This window comes from Eufriesea mexicana, unplaced genomic scaffold, assembly GCF_001483705.2.
Source record: "Eufriesea mexicana isolate 0111107269 unplaced genomic scaffold, ASM148370v2 scaffold3780, whole genome shotgun sequence".
Classification (NCBI taxonomy): domain Eukaryota; kingdom Metazoa; phylum Arthropoda; class Insecta; order Hymenoptera; family Apidae; genus Eufriesea; species Eufriesea mexicana.
Genome location: NW_016911795.1, coordinates 108,797 through 130,787, shown reverse-complemented (window position 1 = coordinate 130,787; position 21,991 = coordinate 108,797). Strand labels below are relative to the sequence as shown.

The 21,991-nt window shown below is 40.2% G+C and overlaps 1 protein-coding gene across 1 annotated transcript in view; it reads left to right on the top strand.

Annotated features, from left to right (window-relative positions):
• The window catches only part of LOC108551323 (hepatocyte nuclear factor 6), a 109,676-nt gene that overhangs the window by 7,544 nt on the left and 80,141 nt on the right, over positions 1–21,991 (top strand). Inside the window, exon 4 of the mRNA XM_017905460.1 lies at positions 17,696–17,803. Coding sequence (XP_017760949.1) covers positions 17,696–17,803 — 108 coding nt within the window. The remainder of the gene's footprint in view (positions 1–17,695; positions 17,804–21,991) is intronic.

Genomic DNA, 21,991 nt, shown 5'->3' with positions numbered 1-21,991 from the left:
TTTGCAGGGACTCTCCTAATAATCTTCCCTGTTCCGACTCATTGATCATTCTCCAAGTTTTTAACGATAACCTTTGTAAATCATTGATCATTTTGCAAAGAATCCCCTGATAATTCTCCCTTCTTCGAGTCATTGACCATTTTGCAAGTCTTCAATGATAACCTTTGTAAATCATTGATCATTTTGCAAAGAATCTCCTGATAATTCTCCCTGCTTCGAGTCATTGATCATTTTGCAAGTCTTGAATGATAATCTTCTCTGCTTCGAATCAGCCACCACTTTTGAAATGTTTCGTGATGATTTTCTCAAGTCCGAATCGACCACTCTCGACGTCACTCGTTATTATTTATTTTCGACGCGAGTAAACGACGAGGCGAATGGTGGAAATTCAGCGTGTAATGGCAGCAGGATCGTTCGGATGGAAGTCACGTTAGCCTCTGGTCGAAATTCATTCGGTAACCACTATGTCTCTGGTCCGTTTCTGACTGTCATTTGCGCTTAATCGCGTCCACCGGTGTTATCGATCGTTAAAACGGGTCAGGTACATTAGTTACAGAGCCAACGGGTCTCTCGTGTCCACGTATTTACTTTTCCCCACCGAAGATGTGTCATTATCCGCGGTCGTAACTGCGCCTCTGATTTCGGTTTCCGTGATCGGCCCCAAGCTTTCAGCTCGCGTGCCAACTTTCGTCCACCGAAAATTGCCGGATGCGTCGCCTCGGCGGGCTCACTTTTCCCCCAACTTCCATGTTTTCAGCGTCGCCACCGTCGCGTTTTGACTTTCTGCTTACGCTCCATTTTCCGGGATTCCGCTCACTCGCAGTTCCGAATTTTCCCTACTTCCGCTTGGATTCTACGAATTTTTCGTGCATTTTCGGATCACGCGAGTTGCATTGTTGGCAGATTCTTCAGTTCGAGTGATTTTTATATCTGGTTTGGGACAGGTTTGGGTCAGGATTGCGTCAAATCAGCAGTTGGAGCGATTTTAATTCGGTTTGGATTAGATTCGGGGTAAAATTATAGAAACTTGCAAGTTTGAGTATATTAAATTTGGTTTGAGTTACAATTTTGATCAGAATTAGGATTAGGATTGTGGTAACTCGGAAATTTGAGCGACTCGAATTTGGCTTGTGTTAGAATCATGGTAACTTGAAACTTTGAGCGACTTAAGAGACTATCCTTGCAATCCGGCTAATAAAAATTGACTCCTCTGAGATTTCTTTTATGCAAACTATAATACGTTTTGGTATGCAGTCTTCGTACTGGAACTTATTTATACTTAACACGTTGAGCCCATCGTCGGTCCCATTACCAAAGTTACAAAATAAATGTAGTAATTTTAATGATATTTATTGAAACGCTCTAAGCAAAAATATGGTTTCGCTTTGCATGTGTCACAAATTTTTGGCTGTCTTGCGTTCGAATAGCGTTAATCACGTTAAAGAATATTTCCAATCTCTTTCTCACGAAATTACAGAAAATTGGGGAAAATTTTATCGTATTTTTGAAAAAATCATATACTTTGAGAAAATGTAAAAAAAGAAGATAATTGATTTTTCTGAGCCGGATTACAAGAACAACCCTCTTAAATTGGTGACTCTGAGTAGCCACTCTCGTTATCCCCAATTACCCCTTGCCAAACTCTGGATGATCGAGTCGCTCGACTGGTACCTACAGGAGTCGTGAAATAAACTCAACGAACTTCGTGGCTGTCCAGGCGTGCCCCGGGCCAGGTTCTAATCGTGGCCACGCGCGAAAGAAATTACAGATGCGAGTGACAGCTGGCTGGAAAGGTGTCGTTCGCAGGCCCGAAACGCGAGGAATAAAGAAACGGTTGCAAGGAACGAAGAGATATCGACTGGGGGGTACAGGGGCGTAGAAAGAGAACGTGTTAGCAACGGGGACGAGTGACGTCACGGCCCCTCGTGGTACCCACATCATCTGTCGTCGTTGTGGAAGTGCTTCCAAGATCCGAACGACTGAGAAAAAAAGAAAAAGAAAAAAAAAAAATTAGGAAGATACGAAAAAAGTGGGTAAAAGATGGAGAAAGGAAAATGATTATTCTATGTATCGTTGATTAGGGTACTCGTCCTATGATATATTATAGAGATTGATATTTTGTGCAACTTTTTTGATTTTTTGAATTAATTTCTGTTTTATGGCAGAAATAATAATTGTCAAATTTGGAATTAATTTTAGGAAGAATAGTAGATAATGATAGTACATGTTAGTGATTAACACGTCCCTGAATTTTTCAAAATTATGACACCATTAATTCCATGCTTAATTTCCTATATTTAAAATAAATTAAATGTAGGAATGATACGAATACTTCTGTGACACACTGTATGTGAGCAAAGAAATACAGAGTGGAAAGTTTGCAATTTAATTCCTGAGTATGCAAGGAATTCCTGAATGATTCCAAACCACCATAAAACTACCATAAACAAAGAATGTTTGGAAAATCTTTTGTTACTATTACGTTGAATTTTGTCTACACTTACAGGTTCGTGATAATGTGCGTGCAAGTTTAGGTTCACCGATTATTTACCGTTCCTATAAACGCATCACAGTAGCCGGAAACCATAGTATATAACGGGTGATCTGATTAAAAAGGATCCTCTTTTATGAAATTTTAATCGCAGATTTATGTCACTCGCATGGTGTCCCATAAAGGTCGAGGTATTTTAGAAAAATCATCAAGAAATTCTCGAGTGTTTTCACTACTAATTTACTAACACTGAATGATTACAATATCCAGTAACGTATCGTGATCAAAATTATAAAACAGGTGGTATTTCAGTTTGGCATGAACTCGGCGGATAAAGTAGGATCGTGTTAACACGTCATAAAGGAAATTTTACATAAAATCGAAACCATGTGAACATGACCGTTAAAGAGTCACGTAGCTTAGCCTGACATAAAATTAATTTTAAAAACTTGTAGAAAGTCTACGGTGCATTGAATATTAATCAAACTATTAAGTTAATAGGTTAGGTTAATCAGCTGACGATCAGTTAAATTCGAAAGAGAGTCCTTTTCGACAAGTACACCCGGTATACACCCAAACCCAAACCTTACGAATTCATCTTTTCTTCGTGTCTATGCAAACAGTAGATAACCGGTGTTCCTAACCTCACATACATTCCGCCATGAACGCGTGTATACCTATATCCACGTGTACCCGGAATTCAACCTAACCTAAGCAGAGATAACTTTCCGCAAATATTTCAAAAATTATTACGTATATAGTATATAGTAGGAAGAAAGTTGTTCAAAATTTCGATTTTTATAATATATTTCAAAATTATGGAGTAATATAATAAGGATAGTGATCGATATGGTGAATTTCTAGGGGTATTGTAATTATTATTTCAAATTATGAAAAATATCAAAAAATTTTGTCGCGGTACCCCTTTAATTTTTCATTTTCTCACGTCAAGGTATGATTTCTTCGATCTCTAATCTAATGAATTTCTCATCGCGTGGAACGATTTTTAACCAAGCCAGGGCCGTACGAAAAACGGCCACGAGGAGTTCAATCTTCGATTCGTGGAAAAGCGATAGGCAAGCAGTGTCCTCGGATTTCTCTCTTATCAAAGGGAGAATGACTTCACTTTAGTTTTGGCTACTCGACGTAAGAGTTCACGAGATCCAAACTTTATCAAGCTTCGTTTATTCGATGCGTTGACTGCCAACGATATCGTCACATTCTGAAAAAGAAAAAATAATTTTTTTAGCACACGGTGTATAAATTTCTTATTTTTAACTGATATTCCGATACGATTCAATTTTAGAAATACTTAATTTTAATTACTCACTCGTCAAGTAAGAATAAAAAAATTTGCAAAATTCTCGATATTTTGCAAGATAATTCCTCGCATAAAACTAAGTCAAAAGCGTAGAATAAAATTTTTACCTAGGGGACTCTGTTTGGGAGAAAATCGGGTTCAAAAATCCGAGAGAAAACCGTCCGCCATGTTTACTTTCTGAAATTCGTTGAGCAAGAATCGTGTAATTTTTGACACTCGTGAATCCCTGAGATAAATTAGGCATCGAAACATTTCGATAAAACAAGTATAATTAAAATTAAATCATTTCTTAATTGAAATTTACAAGTGCCACCCAATGAAACTTCAAGCTCGATTTCCTCGTAAACGAAGCCCCCAATGAAAAATCTTCGTTGCACATTTTCGACTCGGTTTTACACGAGGAATCGAACCGTACAATCTCGACGAAAAATTCTAATTTTTGACTTTTTTTTAACGACGATCGACGTTCTGCGTCGCGCGATCTCGGCTGGTAAAAATCGAAGCTGGATTCGCAGAGTGGCGCTGTTCCCTCGTGACCTCGATTCCGTGGCTGCTGATAACGCCCTCCTGGCCGCTCGCTGCCAGCTGCTCCCGTTTTGATTCTATTCGATTTAGGGTGTTGCGAGAGTTCGCCGCGGAGTCTCGCCGGGGAGAGACGGTAATTCACCGGCGAAACTTCGTGGCATGGAAGGGACGTCGAGGTGTATAGATTTTAGCTAGTATTTACCCGGAGTTACCGGACTGTCCCGGGGCTTTGCGATAGCGTTCCTTTCGGAGACAGCGGTTCCTTTCACTGAAATAGAAACCGAAATCGTCCCGGTCGATGGGGAGTCAAAGCACCGCGGCTTTCAACCGTGTTCCAGAGAGATCGTGTTATTGCGAGCAACCTGGCCGACGAAAATCGGTTATCGCGTTGCTTGTGATGTAGATATCGGCGGAATTAAAGGTAAGGGGTGGAGGGAGGTTGGAGGGGTTGATTCCTGACCTGGAGGGGGCAGGCTTTTTATATTTCCAGGACGTTTTATCGATTTTTAGTGCTTTTGGTTGGGTCAGATGTTTTCTGCTTGATAAATGGTTATTTTATAATCTTTATTTGATCCACAAGTGGGGTAAATCACTTAGGATTGATTTTTCTGCTGGATCTTTGTTCTTTGTTACTGTTTGAGGACTCAAGAGGTACCTAATTTTCACATCTGACCTGGAGGGGGAAGCTTTTTATATTTTCTGGATATTTTATCGATTTTTAGTGCTTTTGGTTAGGTTAGGTGTCTTTTGGTGGATAAATGGTTATTTTATAATTTTTATTTGATCCACAAGTGGAATCCTGAGGTAAATCACTTAGGATTGATTTTTCTGCTGGATCTTTGTTCTTTGTTACTGTTTGAGGATTCAAGAGGCACCTAATTTTCACATCTGACCTGGAGGGGGGAAGCTTTTTATATATCCAGTACGTTTTATCGATCTTTGGAGCTTTTGATTGAGTTAGGTGTTTTCTGCTTCATGAGTGGTTGTTGTTTTATAATTTTTATTTGATCCATAAGTGGAGTCCTGGGGTAAATCATTTAGGATTCATTTTTCTGCTGGATCTTTGTTCTTTGTTATTGCTTGAGGACTCAAGAGGGGAGTCTTGGATAAGGTACCTAATTTTTATATCTCAGTATAGACGTCTGTTCTCCAAATATTATCCCTCTTTGTAATTGTTGTTCGTGTCACAAATGGATCATAAATTACAGGAATAATTGCATATATCTCAATTTGGAATTCGTCTCTTAATAATTGTATTACTAATCTTTGTTGTTTCTAAATTTCTTTCCTAATTCTTTTGTGATAGATTGTACCTTTTTGCGATACTCAGTTGTAGGTATCTTCAGGGACACCCTGTATATTATATCAGTGCCTTTCATTCGAAAATTGTTTCATGGATTATTCGAATAAGCTAATCGTTCTAAAATTTGGCTAAGAATCAATTCTTCATATAAATTCTCAGTTAATCATTCACTTTCACTCACCACATCATTTAGAATTCATTTAGATTTGAAAATTTCAAGAACACCTTTTTGTAAATACTGTGTAATAATTAAAGAACAATATAAATTCTTAGTTAATCTTCTCACTGACTCTTACTCACTGTACCACCTAGATTAAGGTTATTCATTATGTAAACATGATTTTTTAATTTTCTCGACTTTAAAAATAGAAAAATTCGTCCATCTAATAACATTTCCTCTTTCTGAATGTTATCTAAGAATTAATTGAAATTAATATAAATTCTCAGTCAATCCTCTCACTCACTCTCACTCATTTCACTACCTAGATTAAGTTTATATACTATGGAACTATGGTATTTTAACTCTCATAAGTTGAAAACTTCCAAAATACCTTTTCCAAACTCTCATCCGATAATTAACTAACAATATATCCTCTCACTCACTCTGACCACCTAGATTATGGTTATTCACCATACAAATATGATTTTCCAATTCTCACGATTTGGAAAATTCAAAAACACCTTTTTCCAATTGTCATCCAGTAATTAATTAACTCTTTGCACTCGACGATTTTTTGACAAAAGATGAGGAATTCCAAGATTTTAAGATTATAAAGCTAATGGTATTTTTTTCAGTAGTAAATAAGAAATGGTATAATAATTAATACGTAGAATTATTTAATTTCGATATCTCGCACACTGTTACATTATCTTAAATTCGACATATTAATCAACATAGATCTTCGAAATGTTATCAAATGGCGACTGAAAGGCGCCTCTCGAGTGCAAAGGGTTAATTCTCATAAGTTGAAAACTTCCAAAATACCTTTTCCAAACTATCATCCGATAATTAACTAACAATATGCGACCACCTAGATCCAAGAATCATTTCTTAATACAAATTCTCAGTCAATCCTCCCACTCTTTCTCACTCATTTCACTACCTAGATTAGATTTATATACTATAGAACTACGATATTTTAATTCTGATAATTTGAAAAATTCCAAAATACCTTTCCCAAACTATCATCCGATAATTAACTAACAATATGCGACCACCTAGATCCAAGAATCATTTCTTAATATAAATTCTCAGTCAATCCTCTCACTCTTTCTCACTCATTTCACTACTTAAATTAGATTTATATACTATAGAACTATGATATTTTAATTCTCATAAGTTGAAAAATTCCAAAATACCTTTTCCAAACTATCATCCGATAATTAACTAACAATATGCGTCCACCTAGATCCAAGAATCATTTTTTAATTCAAATTCTCAGTCAATCCTCTCACTCTTTCTCACTCATTTCACTACCTAGATTAGATTTATATACTATAGAACTACGATATTTTAATTCTGATAATTTGAAAAATTCCAAAATACCTTTTTCAAACTATCATCCGATAATTAACTAACAATATGCGACCACCTAGATCCAAGAATCATTTCTTAATACAAATTCTCAGTCAATCCTCTCACTCTTTCTCACTCATTTCACTACCTAGATTAGATTTATATACTATAAAACTATGATATTTTAATTCTGATAATTTGAAAAATTCCAAAATACCTTTTTCAAACCATCATCCGATGATTAACTAACAATATATCCTCTCACTCACTCTGACCACCTAGATCAGTGTTGCCCGGCAAGCGAAGGTGATTTTCTAATTGCCGCGATCGGAAAACCGGAGAAATAGGGTACTCAAGAGTATCCGTGGTCGGCATAGTAAAAAATCTCGTGGAAGCACGTGCGCGACTGCTCTAAACGCGCTTCCTCTGGCCACGGACGATAAAGAGCAATCGATGCGGGCTTTTACGCGACGAAGAGGACGCGCTGCGTGGTGACCGCCGCGGTTTCCGGCCCGTAGTCACAGGACAATTATTTTCAACGTGCTTGCTCCCCTGTTCCCCTGTCGAGATTCCTCCCTTTTCCAAGTATAGAATGCCCCCTATGCGCATGGCGATCGCTCCCGTTATTAATAACAATCGAAGACGTCGAAACCCCGTCGTTCCTCCACCATTATGCTCGCATGTTTCATAAAAACCAGTCGTGGAAAAATTCTCCTCGACCTCCAACATATTTTACATGCCACTGATATCCTCGATCTTAATCACACGTGTCTGTCACGATTACCAGTTGTTCGCCTGATTGATGCTTAATCGATGCACGTCTGTCGAATTTCGTCTCGTGCTTAGATCACTTTTATTATTAGAGCACTTGCAGCTTATTAACAGTTAACGATTGAATAATGTGAACGCGTTATGGAATTTCGCATGGCTATTTCGTCAGCCAGTCGAATCATTTAAAGTCATCGCGCAAAACCATCGAATCTCCGAGCATTATGAATTTCGAGATGATTTTTCATCATTTAGGATCGTTTAGATCATTTCCAAAGGTAACGCAGGGTGACTTGGGAACGAGGCAAGTGATGACTATAGCGAGAATGTAATTCATCGGTTTCAATATGGTTTCTTAACATTTCCACGTAGGGGTAATTCGTAATTTAATTGTTTGGGATTAAGTTTACGTTGGAGGTGGATTAGAGTATTTCTATCTCGATGAATCCGAGTTTGAAATTGCATATAGTGGCAATCCTCGCGAGGTTTGTCGGGAAAAAGCAGGAGGATGGAAGTGGTTTCCAGGCGGTGGTCGCAGCACGCGCCGAAACGCGACACCGGCCACCCAGAGGAGGAGGCCATATTCGAATTCCGCGCGTCTTGAATTGCCTGTCGGCCATCGCTTCCGCGGGACATCCTGCTGGCTTCGCGGGTTCCGCTTCCACCCTTCCGTCAAAAAACGGCACAGGGTCTGCGTAATTCATTGTCATCGGTTTCGCGAATTTTTTGCGAAAGAATTGCGCTACTTTCAGTAGTATGTCTCAAGAAGCTACTGAATTTATTGCCACTAAATCCACGAATTTTCTATGGAGAAATTATAGCACCTTGATTGCTATGTTTTGAGGGTCCACTCAATTTGTCGACGTCGTTTCCATGAAACTTCCACGTGATTCCCATGAATTTTCTACGTGAGAAAGTGTTACGTTGGGTATTATATCATGTTCGAAGGGTCTAGTGAATTTATCGTCACTAATTCCCCGAATTTTCTACGGGAGAATTATATTACCTAAGTGTTATGCTTGGAGAGTCTACAAAATTTCTCGACGTTTCCATGAATCTTCCGTGTGAAAAGATATTGTTCCGACTGTTATCTTGCGTTCGAAGGGTTCGCAAAATTTATTGCCATTGTTTCCATGGATTCTCCACGCAAAAAAGTACGATTTCGAATGTTATCTCATGCTCGAAGTGAAGCTATTTCTCAAAAAAGTAGACTCGAAATCGTGTTAAATTCGAAGAAGAACGTCATAATGCACGACGAAAATTAATTACATTCGTATCTACGAAATTATACTACAATTACTGGTTAAAAAATTCTCCTATAAATAATGTTGAATTTCTCTTCCTTATCTACTTCTCAAAAAGCGAGAGAATAGTTTCAAAATCGTTGGATTGGAAGAAGAATGTAAAACTGTATGGAATCGCGGGCACGAGGGCAGCCACGTTGGAGATCGATCGATGGAAACTGCCTCGACGCCAATGGTAGGGTGAACAAGAGGGGAGGGGGGCATTAAACATCGATCGTCCTGGGAAAATCGATTTTTTCCAGAGCTGCACGCGTCAGGAATGGTGTCCCGGTAGAGCAAGTTTGTTTTCGGATACCCGCCGCCAGAAAGAAAAGGCTATTCGGTAAATAGGCGGCGAATGGCCGCCGCGGAGTGGGGGTACCAAGGTGCAGATGTCACGTCTGCGAACACCTTTTCCCCGAACAGCTGTTACGCCGGCCTAGGGCCTAGGGAAATCCTGACCTTCGACCCCTCGTTCCACCTTTCATCATCGTCGGCGATTATCGAAGAAGAGAATCGAAATCTGTAAGAGGAGCTCCTTGTAAATTTTGAATTTGATAGAGGTTGGGCAGCCTCAATGGTTCATTGAAAATTTGCATTCATGGTTAGGTTAGGTTGGTACATTGGGTATAATATCGAATAGACTGGGTGTAATATCGAAGAATTATTTCTCGTTGCACGGTTTCATTGAATTGCCTTGTAATTCTATGATGCATTGCACTCAGTTGGGGAATTTTAGGGATTTTTATTGTAGCTTGTGAGGCAATTAAGTTACTAGAATTATATAGTTCTATTTAGGAAATTTTGAGGACTTATTTATAAGCTACAATTTAATAAAGATATTAGAGGTTTCTTCGTGTCTCTTTTATTGTAGATTATGGTGCAATCAGAGTTTTACAAGTCTCCGTAATTAGCTAGGGAATTTTTATTACTTTCATAGTAAATCCCCGATAAAACAAACATTAAAAATCCTTCCTGATCCCACGAAAAGGTACAAATTCTATGTACATCTTTGACCAGAAAATTTGTCAAAAATTTCTTCCAATTCGTTCCAATAATTCATCACGCAGCTGAAGAATAAAAATTCCCTATTTTCCCCCAGAAAATCTCTACGACTCCTATTCACGATTATAATACGATAAAGCTCAAAGATTTCTCCAATTTTTATTCCAACTTGCGCTAAAAAAAAATTCCACTCCAATTTCGACGCAACGAATATTAAAAATTTCTCAAATTTCCACCACACCCTTCCACGCGACAGAATCATCGAAATAAACCGTTAAACCTTAAATCAAAAATTCTCCTGTGTATTCTATTCTTCTGCATACATTCTCCGGGCCCCATACAACGCGACGATAGCGTACGATAAAATTATGATACTCGGGAAGAATTTTCCTCGGACAGTATACTCGATCACAGTCGAGCCACTTCTCCAAACGCGATCGCGAAAGAGCCTCAGCGATATTTGTCCCTGCTGTAACGTTGATTTTCGCTTGGCGTTCCCGCGGAGGCATTGTCGCGGTCGCTGAAAGCGCGGCTCGAATTAAACTTCACTCAGGTCGTTGATAAACGAAAGGCGACACTGGTATGTTTTACGATAAGCCTGCTCACATCGAACGACACGGCACGGTAAACGTTAACAAGAATTCTTTCGCGTCGAACGAAGGAAAAGAGAGAGAGAAAACGAAACGCAAAAGCGCCGCTACCTCGGGCGTTTCGAATTTCCCGCGCAAGCGCCACCGCTTCGAGAGCGGCCGCCCTGCGAACTCAAACGTCCCTTTGTTACGATCAATTTTGTTTCCACGAATTTTAAATTGGTATTATCGAGTTAATGTTTCGCGAATATTATTTTGCCGAAAATTTGTTCAGAGATGCTAACCTGTAATGTTTATTTAAATAATTCGTTCTAAATAATATTAATGCTAGAACTATTGACTTATAACGAGTTGAGTAACTATAATTAATTATCTTTCTGTCTGAATAATGACTGGCATATATTTTGGAAAAACGTGAGATACGTTTTGAGAAATTTTAAAAATAATATAGTTGGAATTATTTTGACTCCTTTGGTAGTTCTAGAGTTGATTAAAGTAGTACAATGATTATATATATATTAAAATAGGTAATTTGCAGTAATTGCGGGAATAAAAATTCTAAAACCACTTGTTTCGATTGATTTGCTAATATTTTAAAGCGTTCGATCTTTAAGACGCTAAGAACGTTGAACAACTTCCACTTTGTGTGCATTCTAACCTCCAAACTGACTGGTATAACCTAAAGCTTCTTCAGTTATTATTTCCAACTCAGTTTCCACTTTGTGTGCATTCTAACCTCCAAACTGACTGGTATAACCTAAAGCTTCTTCAGTTATTTCCAACTCAATACAGTACCCTGTCTCCGATAAATCTATTATAACTAGAACTACCAAATAGCCATGTAGAACTATTTAAAATAACAGGTTTCGTATATTTCAAAAATTTCTGAAAATATACTTTTCACTTCCACCCACCACGTAGAAGCAAAACCATTTTCCTTACAAAATATTTTATACGCCATATTGAAGCCCGTATTGTATTACAGGTTAGTAACTCCAATTATTAAAAACGATTTTCCGAGTCACATAAAATCCGAAATAAACACGAACCCAACCCCATGTGACACACTCACGATCATATCGTCGTGAAATCTGTTCAAAGAACCCCTCCGACCAAGTCGATTCCGCGACGAACCTCGTCGAACCCCTTATAATGGAAAACATGAAAAAAATAAATAAATAGAAAAAAAAAAAATAAAAAAAAAAGGAAAAAAGGGACAAATATTTCCAGAAAGTTTCGTGATGAATTCTCCCTGAAACCGCTTCCACGAGCTGACTCATCCTCCACGTCATGCATGCGGTATACGTCTATGTACACCACACGGAACACGTATTACACAAAGTCTCTCTTTCTCTCTCTCTCTCTCTCTCTCTCTCTCCTTTCTCAGTCTCTCTCCTTCTCACATGTACACTTACGAAAGACACGAAGGAACGAACACAGGCATGAGCCTCTAGCTCTCCCTCTTCTCTGTATCTCTCTCTCTCTCTTTCTCTCTCTCTCTCTCTCTCTTTTTCTCTCTGTCTCTCGCTTTCTACCCTCTTTTCCAGCACGTAGACGTAGCGTAACAGGGTTCTCAGTGGGAACCGGCTTACTGTTACGAGGCATACATGTCAGTCTGCTACTGTTACGTACGTGACTCGCGTATGTACAGGCTGGTACCACCGCGGCGTGGAAGGGGGATGATTCTTCGCGAGGGGTGGAAGAAGAAGAAAAGGGGAGAAGGAAAGAAAAGAACGCGTCGACCCTCAACCCTTTCTGCGGCACCCGTTCCCCCTCCGTTAACACTACAACCACCGATTTTTAACACTAGGTTTACCGTCATCTCTCGCGCATCTACAGTACGCGACAAAATGACAGCACGCTCTATAGTCTTCGTCGCATTTCGGGAAACTTCAGAGCGGTATATCTCGCCAAAAAAAGAAAAAAAAAAAAAATCGTTCAATTGTAAATCGAATTTGATTTCACAGGGAAAGGTGAATACTGTGTGTGCAAAATAGTTGATAAATATTTCGAAAAGGAATTACTATTTTCAAAATATTCTCGTAGAAATAGCAAATGCTACGTAATAGCATGATAAGCAGTTTTTGCTATTTTTGCATAAGGAGTCTTCCCACTTTCGGAAAAATAAAATCTCGTTGATCTATTCTTTCTGACATCTACGTCGTCGTTTTCAAAATCGAAATCAAAATCGAGGCTTCCTGTTGATCTATTTCGCAAACCTAAGATGGTAAGCAGTTGTTGCTATTTCTTCATAAATGAAATCTCGCCTGTGTTATTATTTTATCGCAGCCATTTTTTACACGAATGAGTAAAATTTGTGGAAAGGAATGTAAAATGTGGATAATATTTTTCTGTATTATCGAGGACCGGATATACGTGTGCATACGTTGCACTGATTTCAAGAAACATTGAAAACTACAGGCTGTGCTGTCATTTTGTCACGTACTGTACCTCCGCAGCCACGCGTGAACCAAGTCGGACATTTTCTTTAACACGTCAAGCACCATGTCAGTGATCGGTGGCTCACGGTATACCTTTCGTTACTGTGATTTGGTTTTCGAGGGTTTGGAAATTTTCGGGGGTGAGTGGGGGTGGTTTCGATTTTTAAATGATCTTTGGGTGTCTTAAAGTAGTTATTTTAAGATGATTTATAGGTATATTCTTTTATGGGCTTTTTGAGGGGTTTGGTGGCTCTGGAGTGTGAAAGGGTGATTTTAATTTATGGTGTTCTCTAAGTGTCTTTCATGGGTAATTTTTAGAAAATTTGCGGGGGAAATTTAAGGGATGAATTGGGGTGGTTTCGATTTCTGGAAGAATTACGAATAATTACTATAAATTGTATCTGAAAATATATTCTTCCATGGGTTTTCCGAAGAGTTAGAAGATTCTGAGGTGAGAAGGGGTGGTTTTGATTTTTCCATAGAATTTTCTGAAGATTCGTGGACTTTTTTAAATTCTACAATTCTTCTTGACTCTCGACGACTCGTGATAAAAATTGTTTAATATTTCACCATACCTGACGACGCTACAACCATCTACTATAACCGTGTAATTAAATTAGGGTTGTAATTAAATTCTTTGGGTTGATAAATTATTTTTCCCTCGACTTTCTTAAAGACCTTGCAGTTCTTCTCGAGTCAACACGACTCGCGATAAATATTTTTCAATATTAAATCAAATATTCCAACGATAGAACCTTGCCTATACCACATACAATTATTTCCAGTATACATAAACATCAACGAGGAGAGTAAATAAATACACATAATTGCATTACTATCTTGACCAAAGTGAAAATCAATTTCGGTAAAAGCAACTGCATGTTCTCGATACTTATCAAAATGCACAATCTAAAATCAGCCATTTTGATTAGTCTGATTATCCTAGGTCACCCCATAAGCAATACAGTAATACACTTTCTTCCATCCCCATAAAACATCCACCCTAAAAATCCCCAAAATCCCTTTCCACAAAATTACCATACCTAACCTAATATTTGACCCCCATTATGTTACACGATTATATTATACCACAGGATTTGAATTAAAATAAATTTCCCGCTTTTAAATAAATATTTTCTTAAAAAATTAAAAAAGAGAAAAATTCTGGATTATAGATTATAGGGTTAAACTCAATCGATTGCAACAGCCGGCACGAGTTTCCGGTTCGTCTTCCGTGGGAATCCGGAATCCGTTTCGTGTGTCGCAACGCCGTAACGAGTCGCAGAGTCGCCCTCGTGTCTCCTTTCAAACTCGAGGGGTCCCATGGCTTGGGAATAATTTACGATTTTATATCATCGTCTCGTGTGTGCGAACGATTATTCGAAACCGGTTGGCGACATTGTTCGGGAGGTCGGTTCCAGGCCCAATAGGGGATGACTGAACGTGCTTCGAGTCGCCTGGGATTCGAATATTCCCTCGAAATCCTAATCGTCGTGTCGTTTATCGAGCCAACATTCGAGTTGTGATCGAAATCACGATTGCAAACCTTCTCCGTTCTTTAACTCAAAAATCGGTGAAAAATTCCTGAACTTAACTAAGTAGCAAAATTTGCTATTTTACATAATTCGGTTTCCCATAAAATCGGCGACTAGAATAACAACTTAATCCCCAAAATTCCTGAACTTTTCTAAATACCGAAATTTGCTATTTTGGAAAATTCGGTTTTCCACAAAATCGGCGAGTAAAGCAACAATTTAACCCAAAAATTCCCCTACTTTTCTAAACACCAAAATTTGCAATTTTAGGATATTCGAGTTCCCATAAAATCGGCGACTAGAATAACAACCTAATCCAAAACTCGGCGAGAAATTCCTGAAATTTTCTAAATACCGAAATTTGCTATTTTAGAAAATTCGGTTTTCCACAAAATCGGCGAATAAAACAGGGTCGTGTTCTCACTAGAGATAGAGAGAAAGAGAGAGAGAGAGAGAGAGTTTCACGCAAGATAGTCAGAAAAACCTCCTTCGTCCTTTAACCCCCGGAGCTGCGATTTATTATTGCAAAACTCGGTGCAAAGTTCCCGAACTTTTCTAAACAGCAAAATTTGCCATTTTAGAAAATTCGAGTTCGCACAAAATCGGCGAGTAAAATAGCAAATTCCCTCCCCAAGCTGAGGGGTTAAAGGACGCGAGTCACTCGTCCCCGTCATCACTCGAAGACGACCGGAAGTCCACACGGAAGATCGCAGCGGATCGGAGCTGGCCTCAGAAGACGTTCCACTTCGAAAAAAAAGAAAAAAAAAGAAAAAAAAGAAAGAGAGAAAGATCTAAAAGCAAAAATAAAGTAAGATAAAGGAGACGGAGAAAGAGATAGAAGTAAACTCGTGCCTAGTGCGAAATGCGAAGAGAGAGAGAGAGAGAGAGAGAGAGAGAGAGATATCCCTGGTCTCGAGGCGTGAAATCGATATCTCGCGGGGTTCACCGAGTGCCAAACAGCCGGAACACGTTTTTCCAAACGCCTGTTCGTCTCGAGCCAGCCAAACGGATAGACAAAGACACGCACCACGAATCGATCTACGTTCCGCGATCACGGGAATGGTTTCGTTCCGCGTTTCTTTCGACGACTTTTCCTTTCAGTTTGCCTGTATACGCCCCCCTCTTCCTGTCCCCGTGCCCCGCTTCCGCTCTTCTGCGATGGTAATTCGTTTCAACCTAACCTAAAACCCGCAGCCCGTTCCTACACTCGGTTTATTTTTCCGTTCATTTCTCTCGATACTTCTGTTCCGTTCTGCTTCTCTTATTTTCCGTTTTTCCAGTGGAACTGTTTTTTCGAAAGCGCCGATCGAGCGGCGTCTTCGAAGTCGGGGTCTGTCACAGAGTGTGATCGGGAGTCAGGCGAAACGGAAGAACGCTCGGATGGGGTTTTCTCGTCCCGCTTCGAACACGCCCTTCGATCGGCAATTCGAAACCTTTAGTTCGTATCGATAAGTTACACCCCGAGTACCTCTTAAGCGAACGCGTGACATACCCCTGCTTTGTGTTTTATGATTTCTTTCTCGGCACGTTTTGTCTCTTTTGCCGGTTTTCTTCAGTTTGTTCGAACGAGGAAACGGAGAACGAAGTCACGTACAACGGGAGAATGAACGATCGGAGAGGAGAGGGGGCCGACTCGCCACCCCCCTCGATGATTTTCGCCCGGCGACCTGACCCTTCTTCCACCGCGGCCGCCAAGTAATTTTCCCTCCATTCTTCGCGTCTCTCTTAAGCTTTCCAGCCGTCCTTTCGTTTCTCGCTTTGCTGAAACATCGGCCCGGAGATTTGGTACAGTTACTTGGGGAACCACGTTCCTCCGGAGGTACTTGACGGATAAGTATCAGCAAGTTTCAGAATTAGCGGATTAAGAATTTTGGAAATTGTGAAACTCGGAAATGGGAGATTTGAAATTACGACGATTCGAATATTCGGAAATTCAAACATTCAAATATTCGAAAATTCGTAAATTCGTTAATTCAACAGTTCACAAACTCCAAAATTCAGAAATTCGAATACTTGGAATTCCGACAATGCAAATATTTGGAAATTCAAACATTCACAAACTTGAAAATTTGTTAATTCAGAAATTCGAAAACTTGAAATTCCGAAAGTACGAATATTCGAAAATTCAGAAATTCATGAACTTGAAAATTTGGTAATTCAGAAATTCGTAAACTTGAAATTCCGAAAGTTCGAATATTCGAAAATTCAAAAATTCATGAACTTGAAAGTGTGTTAATTTAGAAATTCGAAAACTTGAAATTCCGAAAGTTCGAATATTCAAAAATTCATGAATTTGAAAGTTTGGTAATTCAGAAATTCGAGAACTTGAAATTCCGAAAGTTCGAATATTCGAAAATTCAAAAATTCATGAACTTGAAAGTTTGTTAATTCAGAAATTCTAAAACTTGAAATTCCGAAAGTTCGAATATTCAAAAATTCATGAATTTGAAAGTTTGGTAATTCAGAAATTCGAGAACTTGAAATTCCGAAAGTTCGAATATTCGAAAATTCAAAAACTTGAAACCTTCGAAATTCGGAAATGCGAAAACTCGAAGCTTTGGTAACTCAGAAATTCGAAAATTCGGAATTTCAAAAAATTCAAAAATTCGAAAATTTGGAAATCGATTCGAAACGTATACTGTTCCAAAGTACTGCGAAGCCTCCCACCACCAAATTTCTGGCCTCGAAAAGCGAAACACGATCAAAGGAACCAGTTGAACCGCTAACCATGAGAATGGAAAGCCAAAATCGCGGCCGCTCGAAACGAAGGGAAAGGTAATGTCCGAAAATCGTATCTCGGTCCGGCTAAACGCGAAAGAAATTATAAGGCGAGGGTATACCGCGCTATGACGGATCGTCACCACGCAAATGATTTGAAGTTTAAACGCAAGGTGTGTGTCTATCGGTTTGGTTTTAGCCCTGAGCAACTGCTCTGAGAGCGGAGGCGAGCCGGATGCCATGCTGGATATCCACCACCCAGGAACCGGTCTCGAGACTCATCACCAACAGTTTCACAACTCATATGGTAATATCAAAATACATCACTTTAATATTTTACTTAAATTACGCATCCTCCATCGTCTGATAGATAGACAAACAGAGAACGTAACCGCGTAAATTATCCCAAACGAGCCGCACCTTGTCACCAAACGTGTGCAGACTCTTTAAAATAGCTCATAATTTTCCCCTCCATTCGACCGACCGGGAAAAGTAGAAAAATCTCGCTGTAAATAAACTGGTAAGAAAGCAGTAGACACTATCCGCAACCATAGTGCCCCAGAAGCTGAAGAACTCGACCACTCCGCATCGAGAAGCTTGTCCCAGAACCACCCTAACGATTAGCATCTCGTTAACTAACCTGACAGCTAGACCAGCGCTCATGTCCCGTTAGCGTAGCCATCTTACCGTCCATTTAGAACGATCGTTCACCCATTCTCAGACACAGATCCTCGCGGATGCTTCATCCCTAGCGTTTTGACACCCCGCGGAATAGAGGCTGAGAATCTTCTGAGGGTACCAAGGCATATCGTTCTCATCCTTTTCTGGATCTTCGCGTAGGTCTGATCGGACCCCGTCAACGATCATCGCGCAGACACCGGTTGGCCCTCAAACCCCATTCCAATTCAATAATTCGTCGCGATGGATTAGTTCGCGAGGCTTCTCGTTCACCGGCAAAGGGGTTGCAATCAAGGGGACGCGGTGGCATTAGAAATTAACCGGTGTTATTTGGGTTTAGACCAAATTTGGCGCGTTGGACCAATACCACCCCGAGAGTCCAGAGATTTTTGGGTTTAGACTGCACCTAGAGATTTCTGACAACCCTTTTGGGTTTAGACTGCGTCCAGAGATTTCTGACAACCTTTTTGGGTTCAGACTGCGTCCTGAGATTCGTCCTGACCGATCGACGGAAGACCGTAGGTGGAGATGCTCGCGGGGGTATATCCGCGTTATCCGGCACAATCGAATTAATTAATCGCCGTTTTCTATCGATCTAGCCGTCATTCAGGCGTCCTGAATAATGCGAAGCCCCGGCGAACGCGGCAGTATTTTGATCCCGCGAATCGCTCGAGTTCCTCGCGTCCTCGCTCGTGAATTTTGCAATCGATTATGTTGCACGAATTCTCACTGCCAGCCGCCATCCATCGATCCCCGCCGCTTCTATGCCAGTGGATTTATTTATGAGATCCAGCTGGAAAATTCGAATTTTCCATCGGGTGTTTATTTAAATAGCGACGTCGAACTCGGTCACGAGGCTTCCAGTATCTTCTCCTTTGTCGTACTCCATCTGATTCGCGGGGGTTGCCAATTACGTCCAATCCGGTTCCACTGTCTCCGAGGAGTGGTCACGTGACGAAGAATATCCTTTTATCGAGCATTTGTTTCGATACTAATCTTCGGGAGTGTCCCAGTTGTTCCACCGTTTTGTTGCAATGCATTCAATGCAATTTTGGCCGATTTTTGTTAGCGAGATTGGTCGCCATTTTGCTCAACCTTCTGAATTTTTATAGAATATGTATTTAAATATTAATCTTAAATACATTCTCGTAATTTGCCACTTTTATTCCACTGCGTATTCCTATGTAGCGTTTGATTCCTCAGTATGATTAGATTCGCTGCAACTTTGGTTAAGCTAGTGGATTTTTCTAGGAAATATATTATTTTCTATGATATTTACTTAGATATTAATCTTAAATCCATAATTAAGTTAATAATTTACTTGAATACTAATCTTGATCCACCTTTATTTTAATCTAATTCTCGATCTAGTACTCTGTTGCAACGACCTCCAACCGGGTCACTCGTGTAAAGATATCTTTCCATCGAGTGTTTATTTAAATAGCAATTTCGAGCTGGTTCATAAGATTCTCCATCTTATTCGATTACTTTAATCCAATCCGCGACTTGATACGTTGCTTAAAATTTTCACGAGTAAGCATTTTGACAGTCTTAAGACGATTGTCCACAAAACTCACTAGCGCCACCACGGTCGATATCTCCAATAAATATATCGCAAATATCTCCTATACCGTTGAATTAATTCTCATTTTGCAGATACAATCTTGCAATGCTCTTTTTACTACATGTGCCACAATATTTGTAAGACGATTGTCCATGTAACTCACTAGCGCCACCACGGTCCACATCTCCAATAAATATATCGCAAATATCTTCTATACCGTTGAATTAATTCTCATTTTACTGATACAATCTTGCAATGCTCTTCTTCTACGTGTGCCGTATTGTCCACCAGCAAATTTACTTCTGAAAGGGTTAATCCAACCCCATCGCAGCAACCTCGACTAGACTTACCCCAGAAAAGAAATCCTTCCATCCACTATTTATTTAAATACTAATCTGGAACCCACCCCGAGGCTCTCCACTCCAGGTTTTCCATTCTAATCCGATCCGCGATTTAATACACCGGTTCCTCATCCAGTACTCCACCATTCTCGGGTCCCACATTCAACCACGTTGCAACAATCGTCAACCTACGATACTCCATCGACGACGAGTTCTAACTTTCATTTTTCGCGTCATCCCCCGCCCGTGGCTCCGATAGAGGAACGTCGTCGAAGAAAGGCACGCAGGGTGGCACGGGGGTGAGCGGAATAAAATCAGTCTGCCGGATACGGCCTCAAAAATCCAGCCATCCCGTAGCAATTCGCGGAAGGAAGCGATCGAAGCTCGGTTCGATTCGGCTCGCAAGAAAGGGACGAACCAGAATGAGGAAGTCTAACGTCCTCCTCCACCCTGGCCAAGTTTAATTAGGTGCTGCCTTCTGTGTACGTGTGTGTACGTGTTCTCTGTGTATGTATGTGTGTGTGTGTGCGGGCACGCGAGCCGATACAACGCGGATTGCCAGGCTGTATCGAGGGAAATGGACGCTCGGCCGGTGGATACGCCGTCGGAAGGGGGTGGTTTAAAAGGACTCGAATGGGGTGGTTCTCGCTGGCACACGCACGCACTGACACACGTACACTGCCGCGCAAAAGTTACTCCGACGACACACGGCCTCCGTTGCTCGTCTTGACCTCGATGAATCACAGGGCTGGGTTCTGCGTTCTAAGTCAGCTTTCGGGTAGGGGTAGTTGTGAAAGATGCGCATTTTGCTATTCGTTCGATTTCTGGGGTAGTCAGTGGTTGATAGGGGTAGTAGGAATTTCCTTTCCTGTGGAAATTCGTTAAAAATTAGATTGTTTTGCTGGATATAGGAATAGCTGATCCACATTGATAATGTGGTCTTTTAATCTTTAACAGGGGGGTGGTTTTACCTCTTGAGGATGAAAGAATAATATTTTGTGACTTATTGATTCTTCCTGGATAACACAGGTCGTAGGAATTTTCTTCTCCTACAAATTTTTGAGAAATTAATTTGCCTTGATCATCGAATAGTGTATTCTATGGAAATATAGTAATCAAAAATCAGAACAAAATATTTGGCTCATAAAATTATAGTAGATTAAAATATTCTCTCTCAAATTTTCAAATTTAATCCACCATTAAGTCATTCTTCACCCTGTTTATTCCCAATTCTTGCTAAAATTCTGCCCAAAATTTAGGGTCAGGGGAGAATATCCTATATATCATTCTGATCAATAGACGATTATACAAATTTTATTACCCTAACCTGTGCTTATAAACCCAAGAACTTGGAATTAACATAAATCCTCTTTCGCGGAAAAACAACTATTTAAGCTTAAAATATTTAAATCCCACAACACTATAGAACAACTCTGACCCTAATTCTCCCGCAGCCATACAGATCCAACTACCAGTTTTTAATTCTAGAATAATTAGACTACTACTTCCCACTCTATTACACCACTCTCTAGCCAATCACCATAGTCAAAATCCCCCATCAAGATCCTTCAAAGCAATATTAAAAACAAGATATTCAACAACACCTTGAACAAAATTTCCACTCCAATCCTTACTTCGTGTACCCTTCCCAAACCTAAGCCACCCCCTCCTCCCCCTCATCCACATACGACCGCCATAATCATCGTGCACCGATCGCACAGCGTATTAAACTTTTGGCCGGCAGTGTACCAGAGCGCGCGTTCGAGTGGCTAGATTCAAATGGACTGGTGCACACGTGTGCATCGGGGATGTTCGTGGGCGGTGGGGGGTGGAGGATCGCAGAAATGGACCGTTGCCTCGAGCACGAGTCGCTGCTATGTCACGAGGGGGTGGGGGAGGGGGTGCGGCGGGG